At 42.8% G+C, this 25,573-nt stretch overlaps 1 protein-coding gene across 1 annotated transcript in view; it reads left to right on the forward strand.

Moving 5' to 3' along the window:
* Positions 1 to 19,791: 19,791 nt before the first annotated feature.
* Positions 19,792 to 25,573, forward strand: part of man1a1 (mannosidase, alpha, class 1A, member 1) — a 168,598-nt gene continuing 162,816 nt past the window's right edge. The window contains exon 1 of the mRNA XM_014205126.3: positions 19,792 to 20,550. Coding sequence (XP_014060601.1) covers positions 20,041 to 20,550 — 510 coding nt within the window. The 5' untranslated portion in view covers positions 19,792 to 20,040. The remainder of the gene's footprint in view (positions 20,551 to 25,573) is intronic.

Raw genomic sequence — 25,573 nt, forward strand, 5'->3', positions numbered from 1 at the left:
TCACACGAGTGAGAGAATCAAACGGTATGTGAAGCGGGAGAGCACATGCTAATGGCAGTCTTGTGCGAGCATAATTACACTTTCCTCTCTCAACCTCTGAACACGGGCCCCAGCTAAGTGCTGCTCGTGGCGATGCTAATTATCATTAATTAACGCTTCAAGACCCTCAGGTGGCCCGACTCCGTCACCCCTCTGTCTAAACCCTCCTAAGAAAGAGGCCCGGGGTTCCAGTGGAAGGGAGGGGTCAGTGATTGTTCCTCCACCACGGAGTAGCTGAGCTGGACATGGGATTCGCAATGCTGCCTGGTTTGGTGGAGGGGCGTCCCGGTCACGGGTGGGGGGGAAGAAAATGTCATCTCAAAGTCATGAGGGAGCCCCAGGGTGACTGCATCTGTTATTATTACATGTGACACACAGATTAGAGATTACTGACCCCGCTGTTCAAGGAGAGATGTTTCTCACATCCCCTTGACAACGCAGTATCTCCAAGAGAAGCAGCTTGCCTGAAAACCTTGGTGTTTCGTTATGCCTAATGAAAAGTCTTTAAAAATAAATATGGTTGTTTACTTGCAGTCAGTGAGACTGTTATAGTGGTACTAAACAGGAATTCAGACGTAATAATACAGACAGACAGTTACTTTTTGTTGAGTCTTTCCTCTCCCCACAGAAATCAATGAGAAGGCCAATAGAGAAAGAAGGAAGGGTTATGTTTTCATCTCCAAACTGCGCCAAATGGTGGTATTGATATTTGCCTCTTCTCAATTGAGAGGCCAGAGATCTATTGAAGCCAAACCTTTAGTTCAGTTTGTTTGGTTTTGTCTGCAACAGGGAGAGTAAAGGGGGCGAAAGTGTTCGATGAATGAATTTTCGAGGGCGATGACTGATGAGCAACATGCTGGCAAAAAGGTGGAACGGTACTTCCAGCAAAGCAGTAGATCAATAACGAAATAAATATAATACATGACTTCATAATACATTGGCTTATTTTCTGAAGCAGCCTGAATATGTTTGCCAGCCTTTAAGCATATGCTTATAGTTCTGTGGTGGTTACATAGTAGCATCCCTCACAGTGATCAGAGGACCATGGCCTCCCAACGACAAGGAGCATAATCTCTGACTCACTGTTGCACTGTGTGGACAGCAAGGTTATGTAATTCCTAAGGTCATTCAAACTGTAAATAATACATTGTTATGGTTTCCAAACTCGTTATGGACTACGCTTACACTTTTTAGGGTGGTGTATGTGTATACGGATATAGTCATCTTGGTTGGCCAAATTGCTTTTCACCGCTACATCCTTGAATGAAACATTGGGCTCTATTGTCGGCTGGCATTAAGGCGGCACTAGTTTCAAATGCACGATCGTAGGCAATTTCAACTTGTAAAAAGCCAGCGCTCTGTTATTTTCCAACTCTGGCACCAGGGCTGGTAATGTACTTGTCTTATATCAGCTCACTTGCGCTGAGGTGGAAGGGATGGAAATATTTGAGGTGTGTCCTTAAAACGTGTGCCAATGTCCCAATTTCAAGCAGCGCTTACTGGTGATATTTATGACTCACCAAAAACTGGTCTTAGCGGTAACGCAATTGGTTGTGACATCGATTTTGCCAGCAGCGGCACACTGTAGCCTAATCAAGTGGTTCCCAACCCTTTTCGGTTACTGTACCACCAACTGAATTTTACTCTGGCCCGAGTACCCCTAAAGTACCCCCTTATCTGCATTTTACCAGTAGGCCTATGGTCTTATGAGTCTTCGAGTACACCCTGTGGATAAGCCAAGTACCCCCCAGGGTCCTAGTACCCCTGGTTCGGAGCTACTGGCCTAATCAGTAGCCTATAACCAATGTTTTATTAAAATGTCATGAGAAGCAAAACAGTTAGACATTCCAGTTGTTTCTTTATATTGAACATACATTTTGTCCATGCAGCTTCTGTGAAACGTTTGGACTCATTAGACCTATGTGCAATGCCCATTGAATAAAAGTTGTCAGTGACTGTAGAAAGTCTGTGTAGGAACATCAGGTTATTACAATAGACTGTTTACAGTTTTTTCTTAATCATTTTGTAAAAAATGGCACCTTTTACTTTTGGACAGTCAAATGGCGGGAATTTCGATCGCTGCCCTTGGTGCTGGTTTGAAGGCTATTTGCCTGTTCGTTTCTTTACCTTTCACGTGGCAGTCACTAACTGGACATATCAACAGCGATGGTAGGCTAATCTTACTATAACATTTGGGCAAATGTCCAATTGTCCATGGTTCGAACACGCAGTGCATTTTTCGAAATGCGAATGCAATGTGTGTAGACTAATATTTTAATGTTGAAGCCAATACAATTTTTTATTGGCTACATGTTTGTTATAACTAGGCCTATTGTAGTGTTACTGTACTATTTAATAAACTATCTTCAATGAATAGAACAAGCATCCATGCCTCCTGTCAAAGAGCCCTTAGGCCTATGTGTGCACACATTGCCTTATGCTCATGGAACGAGGGATGCGGTTTACGATGATTTCATGCTTCTAACCTGAAATTTAGAAATACGGCTGTTGTTTTAAACAACAGATTCATTGTTTTTCTTTTAATTTGATTAAAAACCAAACTTATTAGAAAGATTCCCCGTCAATGGGTTTAGGTTGAGAACATGCCTAGAATGCAATTCAATTTCGTCTGCTATTTCGGAGAAGTGCGAATATCATCTGTAAGAGGTTCCATGATGTTTACAAAACATTATATTTGGGAGCAGTATAATGGTGAGTGGACATTCTGCCATTCTCTTTATATTGCATCTTTGTCCAGCTCCTGTGAAAATGTTGAATGTGCGTAAAACCCTCCATAGTCTAAGTTGCCATGTCTGTATTAAACTGCCCATGGGGAGCGATTATGGTGCCTGTTACTGTATTTAGACATAACCTATTTAAAACAACTGTGTTGTTTGGTTTTTATTCAAATTATACACCGTCTTTTTAAGCCTTATCAATAGACTAGTGAATTTAGTCTTGCTTATTGACTACGTTTGGCAAGCCCATGTCCAGACTGCACTTTACAGTAGTCCTAGACCCTATTACAGTGTGAATGCTATAACCTATCTATTTCCATATTGAGGCAATGCAATTAGCACAATGTGGACTAACATTGAAATTTAAGTTGATCTGCTCACATTGCCCTACCCTATGCTTTGACCTCTTTCTCCCCTCTCTCTCCAGATGAAATCTTGCGTCTTGTGACGGCCGGCCGCCCAACAACCTGCCCACTTGACCCGATCCCCTCCTCTCTTCTCCAGACCATTTCTGGAGACCTTCTCCCTTACCTCACCTCGCTCATCAACTCATCCTTGACCGCTGGCTACGTCCCCTCCGTCTTCAAGAGAGCGAGAGTTGCACCCCTTCTGAAAAACCTACACTCGATCCCTGATGTCAACAACTGCAGACCAGTATCCCTTCTTTCTTTTCTCTCCAAAACTCTTGAACGTGCCGTCCTTGGCCAGGTCTCCTGCTATCTCTCTCAGAATGACCTTCTCGATCCAAATCAGTCAGGTTTCAAGGCTGGTCATTCAACTGAGACTGCTCTTCTCTGTGTCACGGAGGCTCTCCGCACTGCTAAAGCTAACTCTCTCCTCTGCTCTCATCCTTCTAGACCTATCTGCTGCCTTTGATACTGTGAACCACCATTTGATACCTCTCCACCCTCTCCGAGTTGGGTATCTCCGGCGCGGCTCACTCTTGTATTGCGTCCTACCTGACAGGTCGCTCCTACCAGGTCGCGTGGCGAGAATCCGTCTCCGCACCACGTGCTCTCACCACTGGTGTCCCCCAGGGCTCAGTTCTAGGCCCTCTCCTATTCTCGCTATACACCAAGTCCCTCGGCTCTGTCATATCCTCACATGGTCTCTCCTAACATTGCTACGCAGACGACACACAATTAATCTTCTCCTTTCCCCCTTCTGATAACCAGGTGGTGAATCGCATCTCTGCATGTCTGGCAGACATATCAGTGTGGATGACGGATCACCACCTCAAGCTGAACCTCGGCAAGACGGAGCTGCTCTTCCTCCCGGGGAAGGACTGCCCTTTCCATGATCTCGCCATCACGGTGGACAACTCCATTGTGTCCTCCTCCCAGAGTGCTAAGAGCCTCGGCGTGACCCTGGACAACACCCTGTTGTTCTCCGCTAACATCAAGGCGGTGACCCGATCCTGTAGGTTCATGCTATACAACATTCGCGGAGTACGACCCTGCCTTACACAGGAAGAGGCGCAGGTCCTAATCCAGGCACTTGTCATCTCCCGTCTGGATTACTGCAACTCCCTGTTGGCGGGGCTCCCTGCCTGTGCCATTAAACCCCTACATATCATCCAGAACGCCGCAGCCCGTCTGGTGTTCAACCTTCCCAAGTTCTCTCACGTCACCCCGCTCCTCCGCACACTCCACTGGCTTCCAGTTGAAGCTCGCATCTGCTACAAGACCATGGTGCTTGCCTACGGAGCTGTGAGGGGAACGGCACCTCCGTACCTTCAGGCTCTGATCAGGCCCTACACCCAAACAAGGGCACTGCGTTCATCCACCTCTGGCCTGCTGGCCCCCCTACCGCTGCGGAAGCACAGTTCCCGCTCAGCCCAGTCAAAACTGTTCGCTGCTCTGGCACCCCAATGGTGGAACAAGCTCCCTCACGACGCCAGGACAGTGGAGTCAATCACCACCTTCCGTAGACACCTGAAAGCCCACCTCTTTAAGGAATACCTGGGATAGGATATAGTAATCCTTCTAACCCCCCCCCCCCCCCCAAAAAAAAAGATATAGATGTACTATTGTAAAGTGGTTGTTCCACTGGATATCAGAATAAATAAAAGACCATAAATACACAACTTGAAGTAACCACATATTTAGCCATGGAGCACATTCTGATTGGTCAGTGCGGTGTCAAGCCTCGACACACCCACACCTTGTTTATCATCAAAACCCAGCGCTTTTGCGCCACCGCCAGTTACTGTGCCCATTGTGAAAATAGCAAATGTATATGACACATCGCAGAACCTATAGCGCTACCGCCAGCGCTAAGATTTATCATTGTGTTTTTACTCCTGAATAAGCAGGATATTTACTTTTATAGGTAGTCAACACTTCAATTGTGGCAAACTCTCCTACTGATTATACAAATGCAACAAAATCATTCTCCCTGATCAATATTGTGCACATGGAAATACCTTTCCTTTGCGAATACATCCTCAGCAGCTTAAGTATGATTCACGCTGGCTCTGGCTGCCTCACTGTATGATTCACGCTGGCTCTGGCTGCCTCACTGTATGATTCACGCTGGCTCTGGCTGCCTCACTGTATGATTCACGCTGGCTCTGGCTGCCTCACTGTATGATTCACGCTGGCTCTGGCTGCCTCACTGTATGCATAAACCCTCCCGTTTACACCCATCCTGATTGTTATTCATTCTGGTTCCCCTGTCTATCCAAATGAAATGGCAGTGCGTTTAGTAACGTTACACTGCTCTACTCATCACACTGAAGTTCATTTTGTGGCATCATGATGAAAAATCACCCAGTCTCAGGAGCCACACAGACACAAAGGGGGCTGCGTCTCCTGGATAAAACAAAGTGACATCTCCACAGAAGGGTGAGTCGTCGACAATAAACACTCGCTCAGGAGGGTAGCAGCATGCCACTATGTTGTCCCCGGTCCAATGAGCCAATAATGCAGTCCTCAAAGTAAAAAATGGTGCAGGAGAGGACTTGTTTGTATAGGTTGGCAAAGAATGACCGACTACGGGGCTAGGGCTAGGATTAGGCTTCGTTTCAGGGTTTGAAGAGGAGGTTTGGATCAGGTTTGGGTGGATTGGGGTTTTAGAAGGCAGTGACTTAGGTGGTTAGGGTTGCAATTGGGGGGTATGTTACTAGAAACTTTCAAAGTTTACCAGTAAACTACCAGAATTATAGGGAAACTTTAAAATGTTTTTGGGGCATTTTATACAATGAATATCTTTTGGGTACTTCAGATTATCACAGGTGTCTAGTTATCGCTAACCCTCTGTGTGGCCTTATGACATGTAAAATACAGTGGGGGAAAAAAAGTATTTGATCCCCTGCTGATTTTGTACGTTTGCCCACTTACAAAGAAATTATCAGTCTATAATTTTTATGGTAGGTTTATATGAACAGTGAGAGACAGAATAACAACAAAAAAATCCAGAAAAACGCATGTCAAAAATGTTATAAAATGATTTCCATTTTAATGAGGGAAATAAGTATTTGACCCCTCTGCATAACATGACTTAGTACTTGGTGGCAAAACCCTTGTTGGCAATCACAGAGGTCAGACGTTTCTTGTAGTTGGCCACCAGGTTTGCACACATCTCAGGAGGGATTTTGTCCCACTCCTCTTTGCAGATCTTCTCCAAGTCATTAAGGTTGAGGCTGACGTTTGGCAACTCGAACCTTCAGCTCCCTCCACAGATTTTCTATGGGATTAAGGTCTGGAGACTGGCTAGGCCACTCCAGGACCTTAATGTGCTTCTTCTTGAGCTACTCCTTTGTTGCCTTGGCCATGTGTTTTGGGTCATTGTCATGCTGGAGTACCCATCCACGACCCATTTTCAATGCCCTGGCTGAGGGAAGGAGGTTCTCACCCAAAATTTGACACTACATGGCCCCGTCAAATGATGCGGTGAAGTTGTCCTGTCCCCTTAGCAGAAAAACACCCCCAAAGCATAATGTTTCCACCTCCATGTTTGACGGTGGAGATGGTGTTCTTGGGGTCATAGGCAGCATTCCTCCTCCTCCAAACACGGCGAGTTGAGTTGATGCCAAAGAGCTCCATTTTGGTCTCATCTGACCACAACACTTTCACCAGTTGTCCTCTGAATCATTCAGATGTTCATTGGCAAACTTCAGACGGGCATGTATATGTATTCTTGAGCAGGGGGACCTTGCGGGCGCTGCAGGATTTCAGTCCTTCACGGCGTAGTGTGTTACCAATTGTTTTCTTGGTGAGTATGGTCCCAGCTGCCTTGAGATCATTGACAAGATCCTCCCATGTAGTTCTGGGCTGATTCCTCACTGTTCTCATGATCATTGCAATCCCACGAGGTGAGATCTTGCATGGAGCCCCAGGCCGAGGGATATTGACAGTTCTTTTGTGTTTTTTCCATTTGCGAATAATTGCACCAAATGTTGTCACCTTCTCACCAAGCTGCTTGGCGATAGTCTTGTAGCCCATTCCAGCCTTGTGTAGGTCTACAATCTTGTCCCTGACATCCTTGGAGAGCTCTTTGGTCTTGGCCATGGTGGAGAGTTTGGAATCTGATTGATTGCTTCTGTGGACATGTGTCTTTTTTACAGGTAACAAGCTGAGATTAGGAGCACTCCCTTTAAGAGTGTGCTCCTAATCTCAGCTCGTTACCTGTATAAAAGACACCTGGGAGCCAGAAATCTTTCTGATTGAGAGGGGGTCAAATACTTATTTCCCTCAATAAAATGCTAATAAATGTATAACATTTTTGACATGCGTTTTTCTGGATATTTTTGTTGTTATTCTGTCTCTCACTGTTCAAATAAACCTACCCATTAAAATGATAGACTGATCCTTTCTTTATCAGTGGGCAAACATACAAAATCAGCAGGGGATCAAATACTTTTCCCCCCCACTGTATATAAATCTAATCAAATATGTTTATTTTAAAATAACAAATTGAATGACAAAGCTGTAAAACATTATCTTAAATATAAACCAACTTAGTGAATAATATCTTTGTTTAATATGATTGTTTCTGCATGAAATAGACTTCTTATATTGTTCACACATGTATTATTTTACTATTTCAATATGTATTTATTGTTAATGTTTTGGCATCAAACTGTGAAAAAAGTCAATAGTTGGAAGAGTTGTAGAGTTAGACTATTTTCTCTTGAATCATATGTATATCCACTAGAAACCTGTGGACAATATGGACATATATATAAACAATTAATACTGTATACGAATACATTTTTAAAAAGTTATTCAAGTATAAATTACCAAAGTTACCATAGATTCTGTTAATTACTGTAAATTCCAATAACTTTGTTAAATTACAGGTAGCTTTGCAACCATTGTTGTGGTACCTATGGCTATATTCAATCATCAGGCAAAACAAACAAGCAAAAGCTCTTTGAGTGGCAACATTTTGCGATCGATCATAGAATGATTTCACTCTGCTCCCTGAGGTTTCTTGAAGGTTACAATAACAAACACTTCAGACCAGCCGAATTAGAACTCAAAAACACTTGTCTTGGGCTTCGTGGCCTTTAGGTTACAAAGGCTGTTCCAGAGGGTTCCAACATGCTGCTCTACATGGGAAACAGAATGCATTATGCTAATCAATAACTGTCCTCTGAAGAGGGGAAAATGCACTGATAGGATTTCCGATGATCTTCTCCGTAATACCAGAATATGTTACAGCGGAAACATCCGGTTCTCTCTGGCTAACGTCATGCCAACATTAGTTCCACTACAGGATTTTCCAGATCAGTTCAGTTTGAATAAAGTATTAATTAAATGAACTTACACAACATACATACGTCAATGTAAGTAAATAGGTAGAAACACACAGACATTTATGGTAAAGGTGCTGATTAAGATGCCTCTGAATATTTTTTACTGGATGTGTATTGAGTAAACCCCTGCTGATTCTACCTTATTGAGCAACATCGCAGTGAAGAAATACTGCCTTTGTGCGACTGGTTGCTATAGAGAAACACTTGCTTTGAAGAAACTGAAGTTCCCACTGAAACACCGCAGTATAAAAGCAATGGGGTATTGCGATGGGTAATTACTATTTCATGTACATCAGTCAGGAATTACACAGTGGTCTTATCACAGAACCCTTGATTCTGCCACATGAATGGTCAAGCCTGCAGCTAGAGAAGCTTGGATGCGTAATTCATGGAGCTAAAAGCAATGTGACGGAGCAAAAGTCCACTTGAGTAAACATGGCCAGTTGCTTGAGGCTGGTAGCTATGGTAGTCTTATTTATAAAGGTAGAGTTACCATTTTAGTTCATCATTTTTATTTGTTTTAGCTCACACAAAATAGTCCTGTGTTCATATAATCAAGACAAAATAACAATGTACTTTTGCATTCTAATTCAGGCAGGTGATTTCTGTCTTTCTTGGAACTTCCTGTCCAGTTATAGGAAGTCTAGATTACCGTAAAGATTGAGTAAATTGATTTTAGTGATCAGAGCTCTTTACTTTTGATGAGGGCCTGAGCCTGCTAGCCTTCTGAAATTACTACTGCATTACTCTTCCAATTTCTATACAATTAGTAAACAATCATCTTTGACCTCAGAACAGCTTCCTCAAACCCATCGAAAGGCAAGCCAAGCACGTTCAATTTACCTGCTGTGCCTCCTGTTCCACGTAAAACCTTCGTATGCAATTTCCTATTAACATGGGAACAAGTTCTGCCTCAACCACGTTTCTCTAGGCGACACTCATTACAAGCCCTCATAATGATGTGTGAAGTGAAAATGTAATATGATCACAGTGTATAAACCATGATGAATTACCTGTAGCAAAGCTCTGAGCTCGGCAGGTGGGTTGTTGCTGCAGGTGTTGAGCGGGTGGCATGTGGTGCATGCTTCCCTTCATGAAGCTCCCGACTGAAAGCCTGCCGCTGATATTCCAGCAGGAGTGGGGAATGAGAGGGATTTGAGCCATGGGGAAGCTAGTCTGATAGTGTCTGTAAAGACACACTGATTCTACTGGGACTGGTACCGTCCCAACAGGATAGTAAACAAAGAAGAAATTAGCGACTGGGTCAGCAAGTTCAGTCAAGTTGCGGAAAGTCTTTTGCTATGTCATTTTAAACACGTAGCCTAATCAGATACTGTTTTCGATAGTTTTTTACATTTGGGGGGGGGGGGGGGGGGGGGGAATGTGTGTGAGGAAGATTACGACCGAAATTATTGGACCTCTCCTGCTGGCTATGCATCTCTACACTTTTTGCTGATGCGTGCACTTGTCCACTACCCACATGGAGATAGCCTCAATGGCGTACTTTACATATTTCTGGATATATTAGGTGTTCAGTAGTGACACATACATGAAGATTTACCAACTTGCTCACACATTTTCTCCAAAATATTTGCCGACAGACCACTCACCTTATGGCCTTGCTGGAGATGGGTGCAATCCCATCACCTGGTGATATTTGTAGGGGTGTGGCTTAAGGCACATTCATTCTACAGTCTTTTAATGTGTGTTTCAAAAAGTGGGACAGCATTTTAGATCAGTATCTTTAGAACAACTTCTATTGAAATAATAGTGTTAAAAAAAGGTTTTAATCATGAATTGCTTTCTTTTCAAACATGAAGTGTAGGAGTGTTTGTTATTGCCTTGGCTTGAATGAGAACATATCATGATTTAAATAAATGTCCTACGTTTGGAGGAGACTTAACTGTTTTCTTTAAACCGTTTTTTTGGGGGGTGGGACTGCAAATTGCACCACTTCTATAGAATCATCCATATCCAGGGAATAATGAGTCAGTGTGTCACACTATGCAATAAAGGGTATGCTGTATGAAATATACCGTCATACTGATACACTCCTTTATGAATGTGTAGACCTAGTCATACTTTATGAACATAATCCTATGACATACCTCATACAGCACAATCTGTACAATATATCCCATGCAACACGATAGTATAAATGGGGAAAATAAACCCCTTTAGAAAACAGAGTTGATGTAAACAACAACTCTGAAATGTAACTACTCCAGTTATCAGTCTTTATATGCTGCACTTCCTTTCAGGAAAATACTTTCCAGTCTCCATTTCTCCTCAACAAGAAACCCTGTTAAGTCCATTGGCGGGAAATTACAATGATAACAGTTAGTGCTTGCCGAAACAGAGAAAAAGATGCCTGGAAGCCTCTGATGTAGAATTAGATTACGGACCTCACAGTCCTTTATGTACTTTGATATGATCATTTCTGCTCTGCTTGTTATGTTAAAATGAATGCTCCCTTCCTCCCGAATGCTCTACAACAAAGCTTTCTTATTGTCCAACAAGCTTTCCCTACCCTTAATCTTGTTCTGAACACCTCCAAAATAAAGGTCATGTGGTTTCATAAGAAGAATGCCCCTTTCCCCACAGGTGTGAATACTACCTCTGAGGGTTCAGAGCTTGAGGTAGTCACCTCATACAAGTACTTGGGAGTATGGCTAGACGGTACACTGTCCTTCTCTCAGCACATATCAAAGCTGCAGGCTAAAGTTAAATCTAGACTTGGTTTCCTCTATCGTAATCGCTCCTCTTTCACCGCAGCTGCCAAACTAACCCTGATTCAGATGACCATCCTACCCATGCTAGATTACGGAGACATAATTTATAGATCGGCAGGTAAGGGTGCTCTACAGCGGCTAGATGTTCTTTACCATTCAGCCATCAGATTTGCCACCAATGCTCCTTATAGGACACATCACTGCACTCTATACTCCTCTGTAAACTGGTCATCTCTGTATACCCGTCGCAAGACCCACTGGTTGATGCTTATTTATAAAACCCTCTTAGGCCTCACTCCCCCCTATCTGATATATCTACTGCAGCCCTCATCCTTCACATACAACACCCATTCTGCCAGTCACATTCTGTTAAAGGTCCTCAAAGCACACACAACCCTGGGTCGCTCGTCTTTTCAGTTCGCTGCAGCTAACGACTGGAACGAGCTGCAACAAACACTCAAACTGGACAGTTTTATCTCAAACTCTTCATTCAAAGACTCAGTCATGGACACTCTTACTGACAGTTGTGGCTGCTTTGTGTGATGTATTGTTGTCTCTACCTTCTTGCCCTTTGTGCTGTTGTCTCTGCCCAATAATGTTTGTACCATGTTGTGTTGCTACCATGCTGTGTTGTCATGTATTGCTGCCTTGCTATGTTGTTGTCTTAGGTCTCTCTTTATGTAGTGTTGTCTCTCTTGTCATGATGTGTGTTTTGTCCTACATTTCTATTTAAAAATATATATATTTAATCCCAGCCCCTGTCCCCACAGAAGGCCTTTTGGTAGGGCATCATTGTAAATAAGAATTTGTTCTTAACTGACTTGCCTAGTTTAAATAAATAAAAATAAAATCTCCACTGGCACATTCTTTGTCTGGGCCTCACTGCATGCAATGCAAACAGTCCAGTAGGCCTACGGATTAGCATATTTTCTTAGTCTTATTAAAACATTTCAAAGTAAGTTTGATTTCCGTCAGGGAGCAACAAAATGGATTGTGAGGCAGTTTAAACTCCAAGTCCAATTAGTGATCTCTCTCTCTCTCTCTCTCTCTCTCTCTCTCTAAGGCGGCGATTGTGTTTGAATCAGATTCAATAGTGGTTATATTTGGACTATGGCTAAAGAGGGAGCAAGGAGGAATAACACAGCTGGGTGACATGGCCTACTTAACATTTGATTGGGTGCAAAGCTTACATGGGTACACGACCAACACTAGTAGCCACTCTGCATCTCAAAACTCTCTGAATGTGTCAATCAAACACAGTACCTTTCCACAAAATATTCAAATATGGATGTTAGATTGCATTGAAATGAAACAGAAAATAATACCAAGGATGATTGGTTGTCAGCAGATTACTGCAACAAGCTTTTAACATCAAAGCAAACATGTATTTTCCTTTCAATTTTCTTTTGAATTGCAGCAAAGACAAATAGTCTTGTGAATGTGTCAATATGTCATCATATAGCAGCAGTACTGTATAGCTTTACTGACAATCAACCAATCGGGACAAAAGTAGGGGTTAGGGAATCTCCTGATTGCGAGTGAAAGACATGTCAAAGCAAGGCTAAACTTTTTTCTAGGGACTGTTGTTGGTTCCAAAACGAATCAATTAGGTGACGGATTACTAGCATCATTGTACAGTGTCTGCAGGAATTATTCACACCCCTTGACTTTTTCCACATTTTGTTCTGTTACCACCTGAATTTTTTGATTTGTCACTGGCCTAAACACAATGTCCCATAATGTCAAAGTGGAATTATGTTTTTTGAAATGTTTACAAATTCATTTAAAATTAAAAACTGAAATGTCTTCAGTTGATAAGTATTCAACCCCTTTGTTATGCCAAGCCTAAATAAGTTCAGGAGTAAAAATATGCTTAACACGTCACATAATAAGTAGCAATAACAGAGTTTAACATGATTTTTGAATGACTACCCCATCTCTTTACCCTATACAGTGGGGGGGAAAAGTATTTGATCCCCTGCTGATTTTGTACGTTTGCCCACTTACAAAGAAATGATCAGTCTATAATTTTAATGGTAGGTTTATATGAACAGTGAGAGACAGAACAACAAAAAAATCCTGAAAAACGCATGTCAAAAATGTTATAAAATGATTTCCATTTTAATGAGGGAAATAAGTATTTGACCCCTCTGCAAAACATGACTAAGTACTTCGTGGCAAACCCCTTGTTGGCAATCACAGAGGTCAGACGTTTCTTGTAGTTGGCCACCAGGTTTGCACACATCTCAGGAGGGATTTTGTCCCACTCCTCTTTGCAGATCTTCTCCAAGTCATTAAGGTTTCGAGGCTGACGGTTGGCAACTCGAACCTTCAGCTCCCGCCACAGATTTTCTATGGGATTAAGGTCTGGAGACTGGCTAGGCCACTCCAGGACCTTAATGTGCTTCTTAAAAACTTGAGCTACTCCTTTGTTGCCTTGGCCGTGTGTTTTGGGTCATTGTCATGCTGGAGTACCCATCCACGACCCATTTTCAATGCCCTGGCTGAGGGAAGGAGGAGATTTGGAGATTTGACAGTACATGGCCCCGTCAAATGATGCGGTGAAGTTGTCCTGTCCCCTTAGCAGAAAAACACCCCCAAAGCATAATGTTTCCACCTCCATGTTTGACGGTGGAGATGGTGTTCTTGGGGTCATAGGCAGCATTCCTCCTCCTCCAAACACGGTGAGTTGAGTTGATGCCAAAGAGCTCCATTTTGGTCTCATCTAACCAAAACACTTTCACCAGTTGTCCTCTGAATCATTCAGATGTTCATTGGCAAACTTCAGACGGGCATGTATATGTACTCTTGAGCAGGGGGACCTTGCGGGCGTTGCAAGATTTCAGTCCTTCACGGCGTAGTGTGTTACCAATTGTTTTCTTGGTGACAATGGTCCCAGCTGCCTTGAGATCATTGACAAGATCCTCCCGTGTAGTTCTGGGCTGATTCCTCACCGTTCTCATGATCATTGCAACCCCACGAGGTGAGATCTTCCATGGAGCCCCAGGCCGAGGGATATTGACAGTTCTTTTGTGTTTCTTCCATTTGTGAATAATCGCACCAAATGTTGTCACCTTCTCACCAAGCTGCTTGGCAATGGTCTTGTAGCCCATTCCAGCCTTGTGTAGGTCTACAATCTTGTCCCTGACATCCTTGGAGAGCTCTTTGGTCTTGGCCATGGTGGAGAGTTTGGAATCTCATTGATTGATTGCTTCTGTGGACATGTGTCTTTTTTACAGGTAACAAGCTGCGATTAGGAGCACTCCCTTTAAGAGTGTGCTCCTAATCTCAGCTCGTTACCTGTATAAAAGACACCTGGGAGACAGAAATCTTTCTGATTGAGAGGGGGTCAAATACTTATTTCCCTCATTAAAATGCAAACCAATTTATAACATTTTTGACGTGTTTTTCTGGATATTTTTGTTGTTATTCTGTCTCTCACTGTTCAAATAAACCTACCATTAAAATTATAGACTGATCCTTTCTTTATCAGTGGGCAAACATACAAAATCAGCAGGGGATCAAATACATTTTTCCCCACTGTATATACAATTATCTGTAAGTTCGCCCAGTCGAGCAGTGAATTTCGAACACAGATTCAACCATAAAAACTAGGTAGGGTTTCCAATGCCTCGCAAGGAAGGTAGATGTGTAAACATTTAAAAAAGCAGCCATTGAATATCCCTTTGAGCATGGTAAAGTTATTAATTACACTTTGGACGGTGTATCAATACAACCTGTCACTACAAAGTGTCACGTCCTGACACTTGTAAGAGGTCATTTGCAAAAGTAGAGTGGTCAGGGCGTGACAGGTGGGTTGTTTTGGGTGGTTTTGGGTTTTCTGTTTAAATGTGGGGGTTTTCTAGATTTCTATTTCTATGTTTTGTTCATTGTAACCTGACGGAACTGTGGACGGTTGTTTTTGTTGTTTTGATTTAGTGTTTTCATTAAAGAAAATTATGAGCACTTTACAAGCCGCGCCTTGGTCCCCTTTGCACGACCCACGTTACAGAACTACCCACCATGACTGGATCAAGTGGCGTGCCCAGGCAGAGATGGACACCTGGTCACACATGGAATGGATGGAGAGGAGAAACTGGACTTGGGGGCAAGTCATTGACAGATATCGGAGCCTACCAGGGAGGAACGAGAGGCAGCCCCCCCAAAATATTTTTTGGGGGGCACACGGGTAGTTTGGCTGGGCCAGGGGTGAGCCCTGAGCCAACTCCCCGTGCTTATTGTGGTGAGCATGTGCCTGCATCTCACACTCTCTCTCCGGTACGCCTCCATAATCCAGTACGTCCAGTGCCTGCTCCTCGCGCTCTTCCTCCAGTGCGCCTCCAGAATCCAGGAAGTCCTGTGCCTGCTTCCCACACTCTCCCTCCAGTTCGCCTCAATAGCTCAGTAAGGCCGGTGCCTGCTTTGAGCACTCGGTCCTCAGTGCGTCTCCCCAGTCCAGTGAGACCGGTTCCAGCTCCCCGTAAGAAGCCTCCAGTGATGATCAATGGTCCAAAGCCTCCAGTGATAATCCATGGCACGAAGCCTCCAGTGATGATCCATGGCCCGGAGCCTGTAGGGATGATCCATGGCACGAAGCCTCCAGGGATGATCCATGGCACGAAGCCTCCAGGGATGATCCATGGCGCGGAGCCTCCAGTGATAATCCATGGCGCGGAGCCTCCAGTGATGCTTCATGGCACAAAGCCTCCAGTGATGATCCATGGCGCGGATCCAGTAGTGATTATCCATGGCACGGAGCCTACAGCAAAGGTCCCCAGCCCGGAGCCTCCAGAGACGCTCCTCAGCCCGGAGCCTCCAGCGACGCTCCTCAGCCCGGAGCCTCCAGCGACGCTCCTCAGCCCGGAGCCTCCAGCGAAGGTCCGCAGCCCGGAGCCTTCAGCGGTGGCCCGCAGCCCGGAGCCTTCAGTGGCGGCCTGCAGCCCAGATCCTCCAGCGGTGGTCTATAGCACAGAGCTTCCGGTAAGGATCTAGTCCAATTCCTCCGATAATGATCCACAGGCCACCTCCATTGCTGGAGGATCGGAGGGAGAGGAAGGGTCTGGGTGTAGCACATGCCGCCATAGACGTTTGTCACCCTCCCTTCCCTTGCTTTGTGTTTGGGGTTGTTTTTGTTCGTTTTTGTTTAGGTGCAGTCGGGGTCTGCAGCTTTGGGGGGGGTACTGTCACGTCCTGACCCTTGTAAGAGGTCTTTTTGCCATAGTAGAGTGGTCAGGGCGTGACAGGTGGGTTGTTTTGGGTGGTTTTGGGTTTTCTGTTTATATGTGGGGTTTTTCTAGATTTCTATTTCTATGTTTTGTTTTCTGTTTTGTTCCTTGTAACCTGATGGAACTGTGGATGGTCGTTTTTGTTGTTTTGATTTAGTGTTTTCATGAAAGAAAATTATGAGCACTTTACACGCCGCGCCTTGGTCCCCTTTGCACGACCCACATTACACAAAGAAACATGCGTTCTTCTTAACTCAGTTGCCGGAGAGGAAGGAAATCGCTCAGAGATTTCACCATGAGGCCAATGGCGACTTTAAAACAGTTTAATGGCTGTGATAGGAGAAAACGGGATGGATCAACAACATTGTAGTTACTCCACAATACTAACCTAATTGACAGAGTAAAAAGAAGGAAGGCTGTACAGAATAAAAATATTCCAAATCATGCATCCTGTTTGCAACAAGGCACTAAAGTAACACTACAAAAAAATGTGGCAAAGCAATTCAGTTTTTGTCCTGAATACAAAATGTTATGTATGGGGCAAATCCAATACAATGCATTACTGAGTACAACTCTCCATATTTTCAAGCATAGTGGCAGCTGCATCATGTTATTATGGGTACGCTTGTTATCGTTAAGGACTGGGGAGTTTTTCAAGATAAAAAAGAAGCGGAATGGAGCTAAGGACAGGCAGAATCCTAGAGGAAAACCTGGTTCAGTCCGTTTTCCACCAGACACAGGGAGATGAACTTACCTTTCAGCAGGACAATAACCTAAAACACAAGGTCAAATCTAACCAGAGTTGCTTACCAAGAAGACAGTGAATATTACTGAGTGGCTGAGTTACAGTTTTGACTTAAATCAGCTTGAAAATCTATGGCAAAACTTGAAAATGGTTGTCTAGCAATGATCAACAACCAATTTGACAGAGCTTGAAGAATTTTGAAATGAATAATGGGCAAATATTGTATAATCCAGGTGTGCAAAGCTCTTAGAGACTTACCCAGAAAGACTCACAGCTGTAATCACTGCCAAATATGATTCTAACAAGTATATATGATAGTACACATATATACTCTATACATGTATAAACTCTAAAAACATGTTTTCACTTTGTCATTATGTCTGTAGATGAATGAGATTATTATTATTTTATATACATTTTGAATTTAGGCTGTAACACAACAACATTTTGAATAAGTCAAGTAGTATGAATACTTTCTGAATGCACACATACAGTAAGGGTCGTTCGTGAATTGCGATGGCATTTGGGCATGGCATTTATTTATCAGGGTACATCATCCCATTCTAAATCAGCTAATATGGCAGCTTAATGAATTTAAATAATGGTTACTAATATGATAACATTGTGCCACCAGAAGGAGTAGAACACCAATGACACATTGGTAAATTAAGGTCTCAGACTACTGAAGTGATATGATTAATCATCTCCCAATGTAATTTACCTTCATTTAAATTGAGTAGCATCAATGACACTTTGGATTTAGACACACCAAATTCCTCAAATTTATGACAATAATTTTCTTTAATATAGCCCTCTCCCCGGATAACAGCTTGCCACTGGAGCGAATGCTCAAGGTCCTTGTCTGTGTTTCTAATTCAAGGCAGTAACACCAATGACAAACTTAGAGACACATTATATTTGTAAAAAAAATACAAAATATTTTAATATCATTTTTATTTATTTTTTATCAATAGAATATATTAATTATTTTTGTTCAGTGGTGTAGTGGTGCCTGGAGAAGTGGGTATACTCTAATTGTGTCCATTGTTTTCCAAACAGCCCGCTCGGCGAAGCAAAGGCGCCCTGTGCATCAAATTCTATGAGAAACAGTGACATCCACTTTGAATGACCTAAACAATAAATCCCATATTGGTCTTTCACAGTCAGGCCTACTATTGAAACAGATAAACTGAGTCAGAAATGTACAGATTTCCCCCATTTATTTCAGGTTTTAACTTTCAAAGTAACACATTTGTATGTTCTAAGTCCATAACAATACTTAAACCACATCAGGAGACTACTTTTGAGGTCTGGGAAAAATCTGAGCATGTTGAAATGTTGATTTTTGAGAGTAGTTACCCATTAATTCAAGTGTGCACCTAGCATTAGTGTGCCAAAAATGTGAAGAAATAATAGTTTATCAACATTAATTGATACAGCCTATACCTCCACTACACTATTTTGATTGGTATCAGTGGGAATTAAGGAGTAAATGCAATGCCCACTGAAAAATACGTGGGTATATGGCGTAGACTTGACTATACCTTCTACTACACCACTGCATTTTTTTCTTTCTTTTTAACATTCAAAATAATGGATGGATATCTCTCAATCCCCTAAACATGTCACAACAACTCTGCTGGGCCATTCCTGGGACAAGCCAATTTGCTTGCCTTAAGTAACCTACTTCAAGCAATGCATAAACAAATTTTGCAGTATACATAACTTGTATTATGTTTTGTCATTGATAAACAGTTCAATATAAACAAAAACAGAGTTCTCATGGTTGCAAAGGAGAGGGACACCTATTCCACCACAATTCAAAAACCAATAATGCCACACATACTGATAGTCAAGAGCTGGATTCATGTACTGAAGTGTGCAATATAAATGCATAAATGCAGTCTGATATTCTAGCCATTCAAAAAATCTATAGGTGGTTTATTTTTTCATTACTAGTCATGGCAGGCTGTTATTTGTTTAGTTTATATTCAGTCTCTCTCTCTCTCTCGCTCTCTCTGTTGACATAATACACGGCAATATCAGCAAGCACAAAGTTATTACAATGACCGAACAAATACATCTATTTGACATACACGGATCCTGCTTCTCATGCATTTTGTTCTATATTATGTAGCCTAATATTCCAAAAACTATTTGTACGTGATTGTATTTATTTTTATTTCATTATACAACAAGTCCGATTCAGCCACGCGCAAAGCCCACATGACAAACGCATGAGCCGATGTGGAATGTCCACGAGCTACACACCCTGACTGAGTAGACAATCCGTGCGACTACGAGATCCATCCGAGATGTGACTGACTGACTACCTTCTACTCTAGAACCGTTTTATATGACCACTTTGTATTATATTGTATCGTTTAGACCATTGTATGTGTCTTTATTTATGAGTGACCATTAAGTTTGAACAAGACATCAAAACAAGAGTGTCACTGTCACATTCCGGTCTGAAAAACACGCCCTCCGTTGTATTTGGCTAACTGTACGCGCAGACCGAAGCGATTGGACAAGACGAGCTGTCAATTGCGCATAGCTGCCATTCCTTCCGTTCAGCTCTGAGCGAAGAGTTTTTGCAGATGTTTTCCCAGTATGGGCAGTTGAAACAGCAGCGCGCTGCTCAATAGTAACTTTTACGAAATACTAAATTATTAATTTATCTAATATACACATGGGAAATGGATAGCTAATATTGTTGTACGGAAGCTAAGACTGTGCGCGACGTAAGCCGATTTTAGAATTGAATTCATTTGTTTTAGTTTCTTGAACGACAAGGAAAATGCCAGTAGCAACTCTATTGCCTTTTACAGCTACCCCGAGTAGGAAGTCTTCCAGCCCGACCTCTTTCAGGCTGACAGAGAAATTCATTTTGCTATTAGTTTTTAGCGCTTTTATTACGCTTTGTTTCGGTGCTATTTTTTTCCTACCGGATTCGTCGAAGCTGCTCAGCGGAGTTTTCTTCCACTCGTCCGCGGTAGAAACCAACACTCGAAAAGGTACGGATAGTGACTCAAATATCGCAGTTGGGACCGACGAAAAGATATTAGCCAAGATTAGAAAGGACCACGAAAAGGCTTTGGTTGAAGCCAAAGACACTCTTCAGAAACGACCAGACGAGATCAAGCAAGATATACAGAACGAGAAGGACAAAGTTTTTAAGGAAGATCTCAGTAAAGGTGGGAAAGATGACGATAACCTACCAGTCATTGAATATGTCCAGCCACCCGGAGCAACAGGGCATGAGCCCTCCGATCCGGAAACCAAAGAGAGACGAGAAAAAATTAAAGAGGTGGAGATGTATGTATGTATGTATGTATGTATGTATGTATTTTATTATCTACTAGAATGAGTATGGCTGCTTTGGGTTTGTGTAATTAGTTTCACTTCCCATACGGTGTTTGCTGTAGTGTTATGCCTAATCGGCAAGTTCCTCGTACACGACACGCTGTGTACTATAGTTAGGACTATACGACACTGTACAGCACAGGCATAATATTTTCAGCTAGTGGTTTGTGTCTATTGAACTTTGAACTAATTAACTTTGTATCCAGATATCTGTCCTGTATTTATATACACGCAATCCCATACTCTTCATTATTACCAGATTGAGAGTGCATCCTGTATAAAATATCGGAACTCATTGAGGGGCCGCAGTGGCTCATGGGTCTGCATACCTACATCCATACACACCTAGCGTTTTGGGGACCCCTTTAGTTAATTTCCTGCAATTCTACACATTTTTCCATAGGGTGGAGAGAAATGTTTGCAGTTTTTAATGTGCCTGACCTCGATTCGGTCTTATGTAGCAAACTTTAAAATTGTGCTTTTTACATTGGCTAAAAGTAGAGACTCAGAGCTACAAAATGGTGTATCATACCCTGCAGTTGAGGAACAATGGGAAAGTAATTCTGCTTTGAAAGTTGATAAACTTGTTATCCCACTTTTGAGAAAATGGCCCATGAATGTTTTGGTACAGCTACTGGAGATCTCATGTCTACAACCATTAAGCATGGTTCACACCCTCTTAAGCCTTAGCCCCACCCATCTCTTTAAGGATTCACAAGTGAGGCCATGTGCTAAACAGAGTGAGTGCGGTAGTGTAGTAAACAACCAAAGATTAAGACTAAAAGTGGTGAAAGTAGTAGCCTACAATAAGGGAAAACTCCAGGTAAAATAACACTATCTAGTCCTTGGCCTATATCCTAATGTGACTTTGGTGCAGGTCATGTTGTTCTTCACATTACCGTCTCTGGTAAACACACACTATATAAAATCAAAGTGTAGTTGTCACATTCACAGAATGCGGAAGGTGTAAACAGTACAGTGAAATGGTTACATGCATATTTGCATAGTAGCAATATCAAAAATAGAAAGTGTACAGATACAAATATTTCATAATTATTAGATGATGCTTACCCAGACACTAGGGGTGTGCTGAGTAGTCAAACAAAATTATTAGCGTAACGATATGGGCCATTTTCTGGATACGATTATGATCCGAGTATTTTTTTGTAATTATCTGTGATTGGGGAAAAAAAAGTTTTCGGGTGCCAGGAAGCATGTTTCTCATGTCAGTCAGAGAGTTCCTAAACCATACTGTCTTTGCGTCGGTCATTTGCATGGTCTAAATACCTCAACGGGCTAGTTTCCCTGTCTGTAAAGAGAAGGGTGGGCTGTACGTTGATCCTGCTGCTCTGATTGGATAGAGTGAAGCCCTATTTCTCCGTCCACTCACTTCAAAATTTCACCTGATCACTTTTCCTCGCATGTTTTCTGTCTGATAATTTAGATTGCTACTGCCTGCTACTATGATAAATCACATGGCAAGCTATCAATGTGCATAATATCTAACAAGTGGGAAAAGGGTATGGAAACGCTAGTCCACATTCTGACTGAGTGACAGCAAACTAGTCTTTTGTTTAGACATGTAGCTAGCTAGCTAGCTAAACAATGACTCCTAATCCCAAACCATACTATTAGCAATACAAACTGATTGTCATAGCTAGCCACCGTGCATTAAATGCTGTAGTGTGAATCTGCAGGTAGGTAAAGCTAACCAGCTCGGTTTAATATTAGCTAGAGTTAGGCTATAACTAGCAATGCAAATTACTTTCTCAGGTATACATAATATTAGCTACTACACAGATCATACATGCAACGTTAGCTAACGCTTTCTAGCTAGCTAACAGCACACTTGAACTTGCAATGAAAACAACTTTCTGGCAAATTTTGAAACGTATAATATCTGAAAATGTAGCTAGACTCTTACCCGTATACATGGATGAACGCTTCACAGCAGACTGAACCCCTTTAACGCAATTTTGTATGTACAGCATGTTTGGCCCGCATTGTGTCAAGTCACTGACTGTGCAGAAAGTAGTCCATCACAACATTTTCCCACTGATCTTTGTCGATAGCACCTGCTAAATTCAGGGCAGCAATGTTGTTGAGAGCAGTAGTAACAGTTTTGCAGTTCTCCATGGCTAACATTATATCTTCAAAAAAAAAAGCTGCGATAGCAAGGATTATCTGCACATACTGAGCAGCTCACGTTATAGACAGAAGCATGCAACGTGGCAGACCAATCCGAACTTATCTCTCGGCATGTTCAGCCCATCCCATTATCTCAGCCAATCATGGCTTGATTACATGTTTAGATAGCTGGCCGCTAGAATAATTTAACAATCTAAAAAATGTTAGCTGACAACTGCTCATGCACAACCAAATGTAGAATATTGCACATTGTGGATTCTACTATTCTAACTCTCAACAGTAAGTTGAGACGCTGACTGATTTCCTAAAGAATTACATATAAAACTTTTTGGGTGGTGGAATTGATCCGCGGGCCTACAAAGGGGCACCATGGTCCGCCAGTTGCCCATCCCTGCTGTAGACAAACCACAATAGTCCAATTGATTGAATGATAATTTTGGGTGGCACTTTGTTAGTGTTCGTATACTGTGTAGCCTAATTACGTGGGTCTAAGCCTTTGAACAATGAATTAACCAACCATTTATAGACACTTCCATACTATGAATGATAGTGTGCAAATGAAGACTAGTAAATGGGTAAGAATTATTCCCATTCAGAGGGCCAATGTCTGTTTTTGTACTTGCACCATACTCGGAAACCACTAAGAATAGCAGCAACGCCTCAAGTGTTAATGGTGTTTAGTTATGAATCCAAAAGACATACAACTCACCACTTGCTTGGCTGGTTTGTCACTTCAGCATGTTATTTACCTAGTCTGGCGGCATTTGGTTTTGCTTCTCCTCATGTCGACTATCAGCTTCCTGTGATACAGCTTCTCTGCTGACAAAGTACGCAACTTGATGGGATCAAATTATTCAGAAGGCATAAGGTGATTTAGAGGAAATTGCAGTGGTGGCAGATACTTTAGCAGTCAATCAAAATTTGCCATGTTTATGGGTGCAAAGCTGCCTTTGAGAGTCCTCGGCTCAGGTCCCAGCCTTGGGCTTAGAAACGCATAATGTTTCTCCTAAGGAGAGCCATAGCCTGTGTGTGTTAGGGGGAGGGATGTGCTGGTTTAGGCCTACTATGAAAACATTGCACAACCAAATATCCAGCAGTGATGCTTTGTGTAGTTTGTTTTGAGCAAGGTTAGTCATTTTTATTTTTAATGGGAAAATTTTCTGTACATTCTTTAGAACTAGTTTTGTGCTCGAGTTCCCTTCTTACACAATCACCTGCCTGTCCCCCTTTCATCCTGGTACCGAGGTTCCACTGTGAATCATCGTACAGATTAGAGAAAAAAAAACAACAGCCTCGGCTGTCTTTCTCTCTGTGTGTGTGTGGTGTGTGTGTGTCAGAGACAGGATACAGATGAGCAATCTCTTTATTTATCCCAGTCATTACTGTAGTTAGTAGTAGCCTACACACATCCCATCCAACAAACCTCTACAGGTACAGGATAGAAACAAAACATTGCCATAGGAACAAAAGCCTGACTGACAAAAACTATTCACCCAGTAAAGGTCTATGGTAATCTTTACCATTGCAACTGTGGGCTAATTACAGCACAGTTCACAGCACCACACACAGCATCCTCTTATTGCTGATTCGCATGTTACTCTCTTCCTGTGTGTGGTGTGGTGTGTGTGCTGCCTGAGATTTCCTCAGTCTACCAGGCAGGTCAACATTGGGTGGGGCTAGTAAGCATTTGGAAATTAGATGCAAATTAGTGCCTGGGCTGCAGCTCTGTAGGGCTGACCCGCTTATCAGTATTCACTTGGTATCTTGAAGGGCAATCGGTTAATAACCCTGTCAGGCTTTCGTCCCGTCCCCCCTGCATGCGGAGAGGAGAGGGCCAGCTGGCTCAGCAGCCAGGGATTAGAAACTGTGGGTTTGTTAAAGGTCTCGAGTCACCTTGGCTGTCTAGGAAGGAAGGATGAGGCAGTCCTCTCTCTTTCACCCTCCTCTCTCTCTCTCTTTCACCCTCCTCTCTCTCTCTCTCTTTCACCCTCCTCTCTCTCTCTCTCTTTCACCCTCCTCTCTCTCTCTCTCTTTCACCCTCCTCTCTCTCTCTCTCTTTCACCCTCCCTCTCTCTCTCTCTCTCTTTCACCCTCCTCTCTCTCTCTCTCTCTCTCTCTTTCACCCTCCTCTCCTCTCTCTCTCTCTCTTTCACCCCCCTCCTCTCTCTCTCTCTCTTTCACCCCCTCCTCTCTCTCTCTCTCTCTTCACCCTCCTCTCTCTCTCTCTCTCTCTCTTTCACCCTCCTCTCTCTCTCTCTCTCTCTCTTCACCCTCCTCTCTCTCTCTCTCTCTCTCTCTTTCACCCTCCTCTCTCTCTCTCTCTCTCTCTCACCCTCCTCTCTCTCTCTCTCTCTCTCTTTCACCCTCCCTCTCTCTCTCTCTCTCTTTCACCCCCCCTCCTCTCTCTCTCTCTCTCTTTGTCGCTCTTTGTCTCTCTCTGTCTCTATTCCCCCCCCCCCCAAGATCCAGTTGAATTATTTTTGCACACCATGGACGACATGAAAGTTAGCGAAATCGCCTTCCCTTCCTGACCTACCCTTGGAACATTCTGAAAAGCCCAGTAGCCTCTCCTCACTTTTACTTTAATAACTTCCCCACTAGGTTGTCTGTCAACAGCTTTTTAATCCAAAACTACCTGTATATAATTGTAAGGTATTGTTCGATTCTGTACTCCTAGCCGTTCTTTTGTTCATTTACCTCTTACAAAGGATGCCAGGAAGATGCGTTTGAAACGGATCTGTATTGCCCTCCATTATCTGTAGACGGCTATAGAATTACCGACGTGGAGGCCCTCCAGGTGCTCAGTCTAATTGTGTAAT

The sequence above is a fragment of the Salmo salar genome, chromosome 06 (genome assembly GCF_965601325.2).
Source record: "Salmo salar chromosome 06, fSalSal1, whole genome shotgun sequence".
Taxonomy (NCBI): Eukaryota; Metazoa; Chordata; class Actinopteri; order Salmoniformes; family Salmonidae; genus Salmo; species Salmo salar.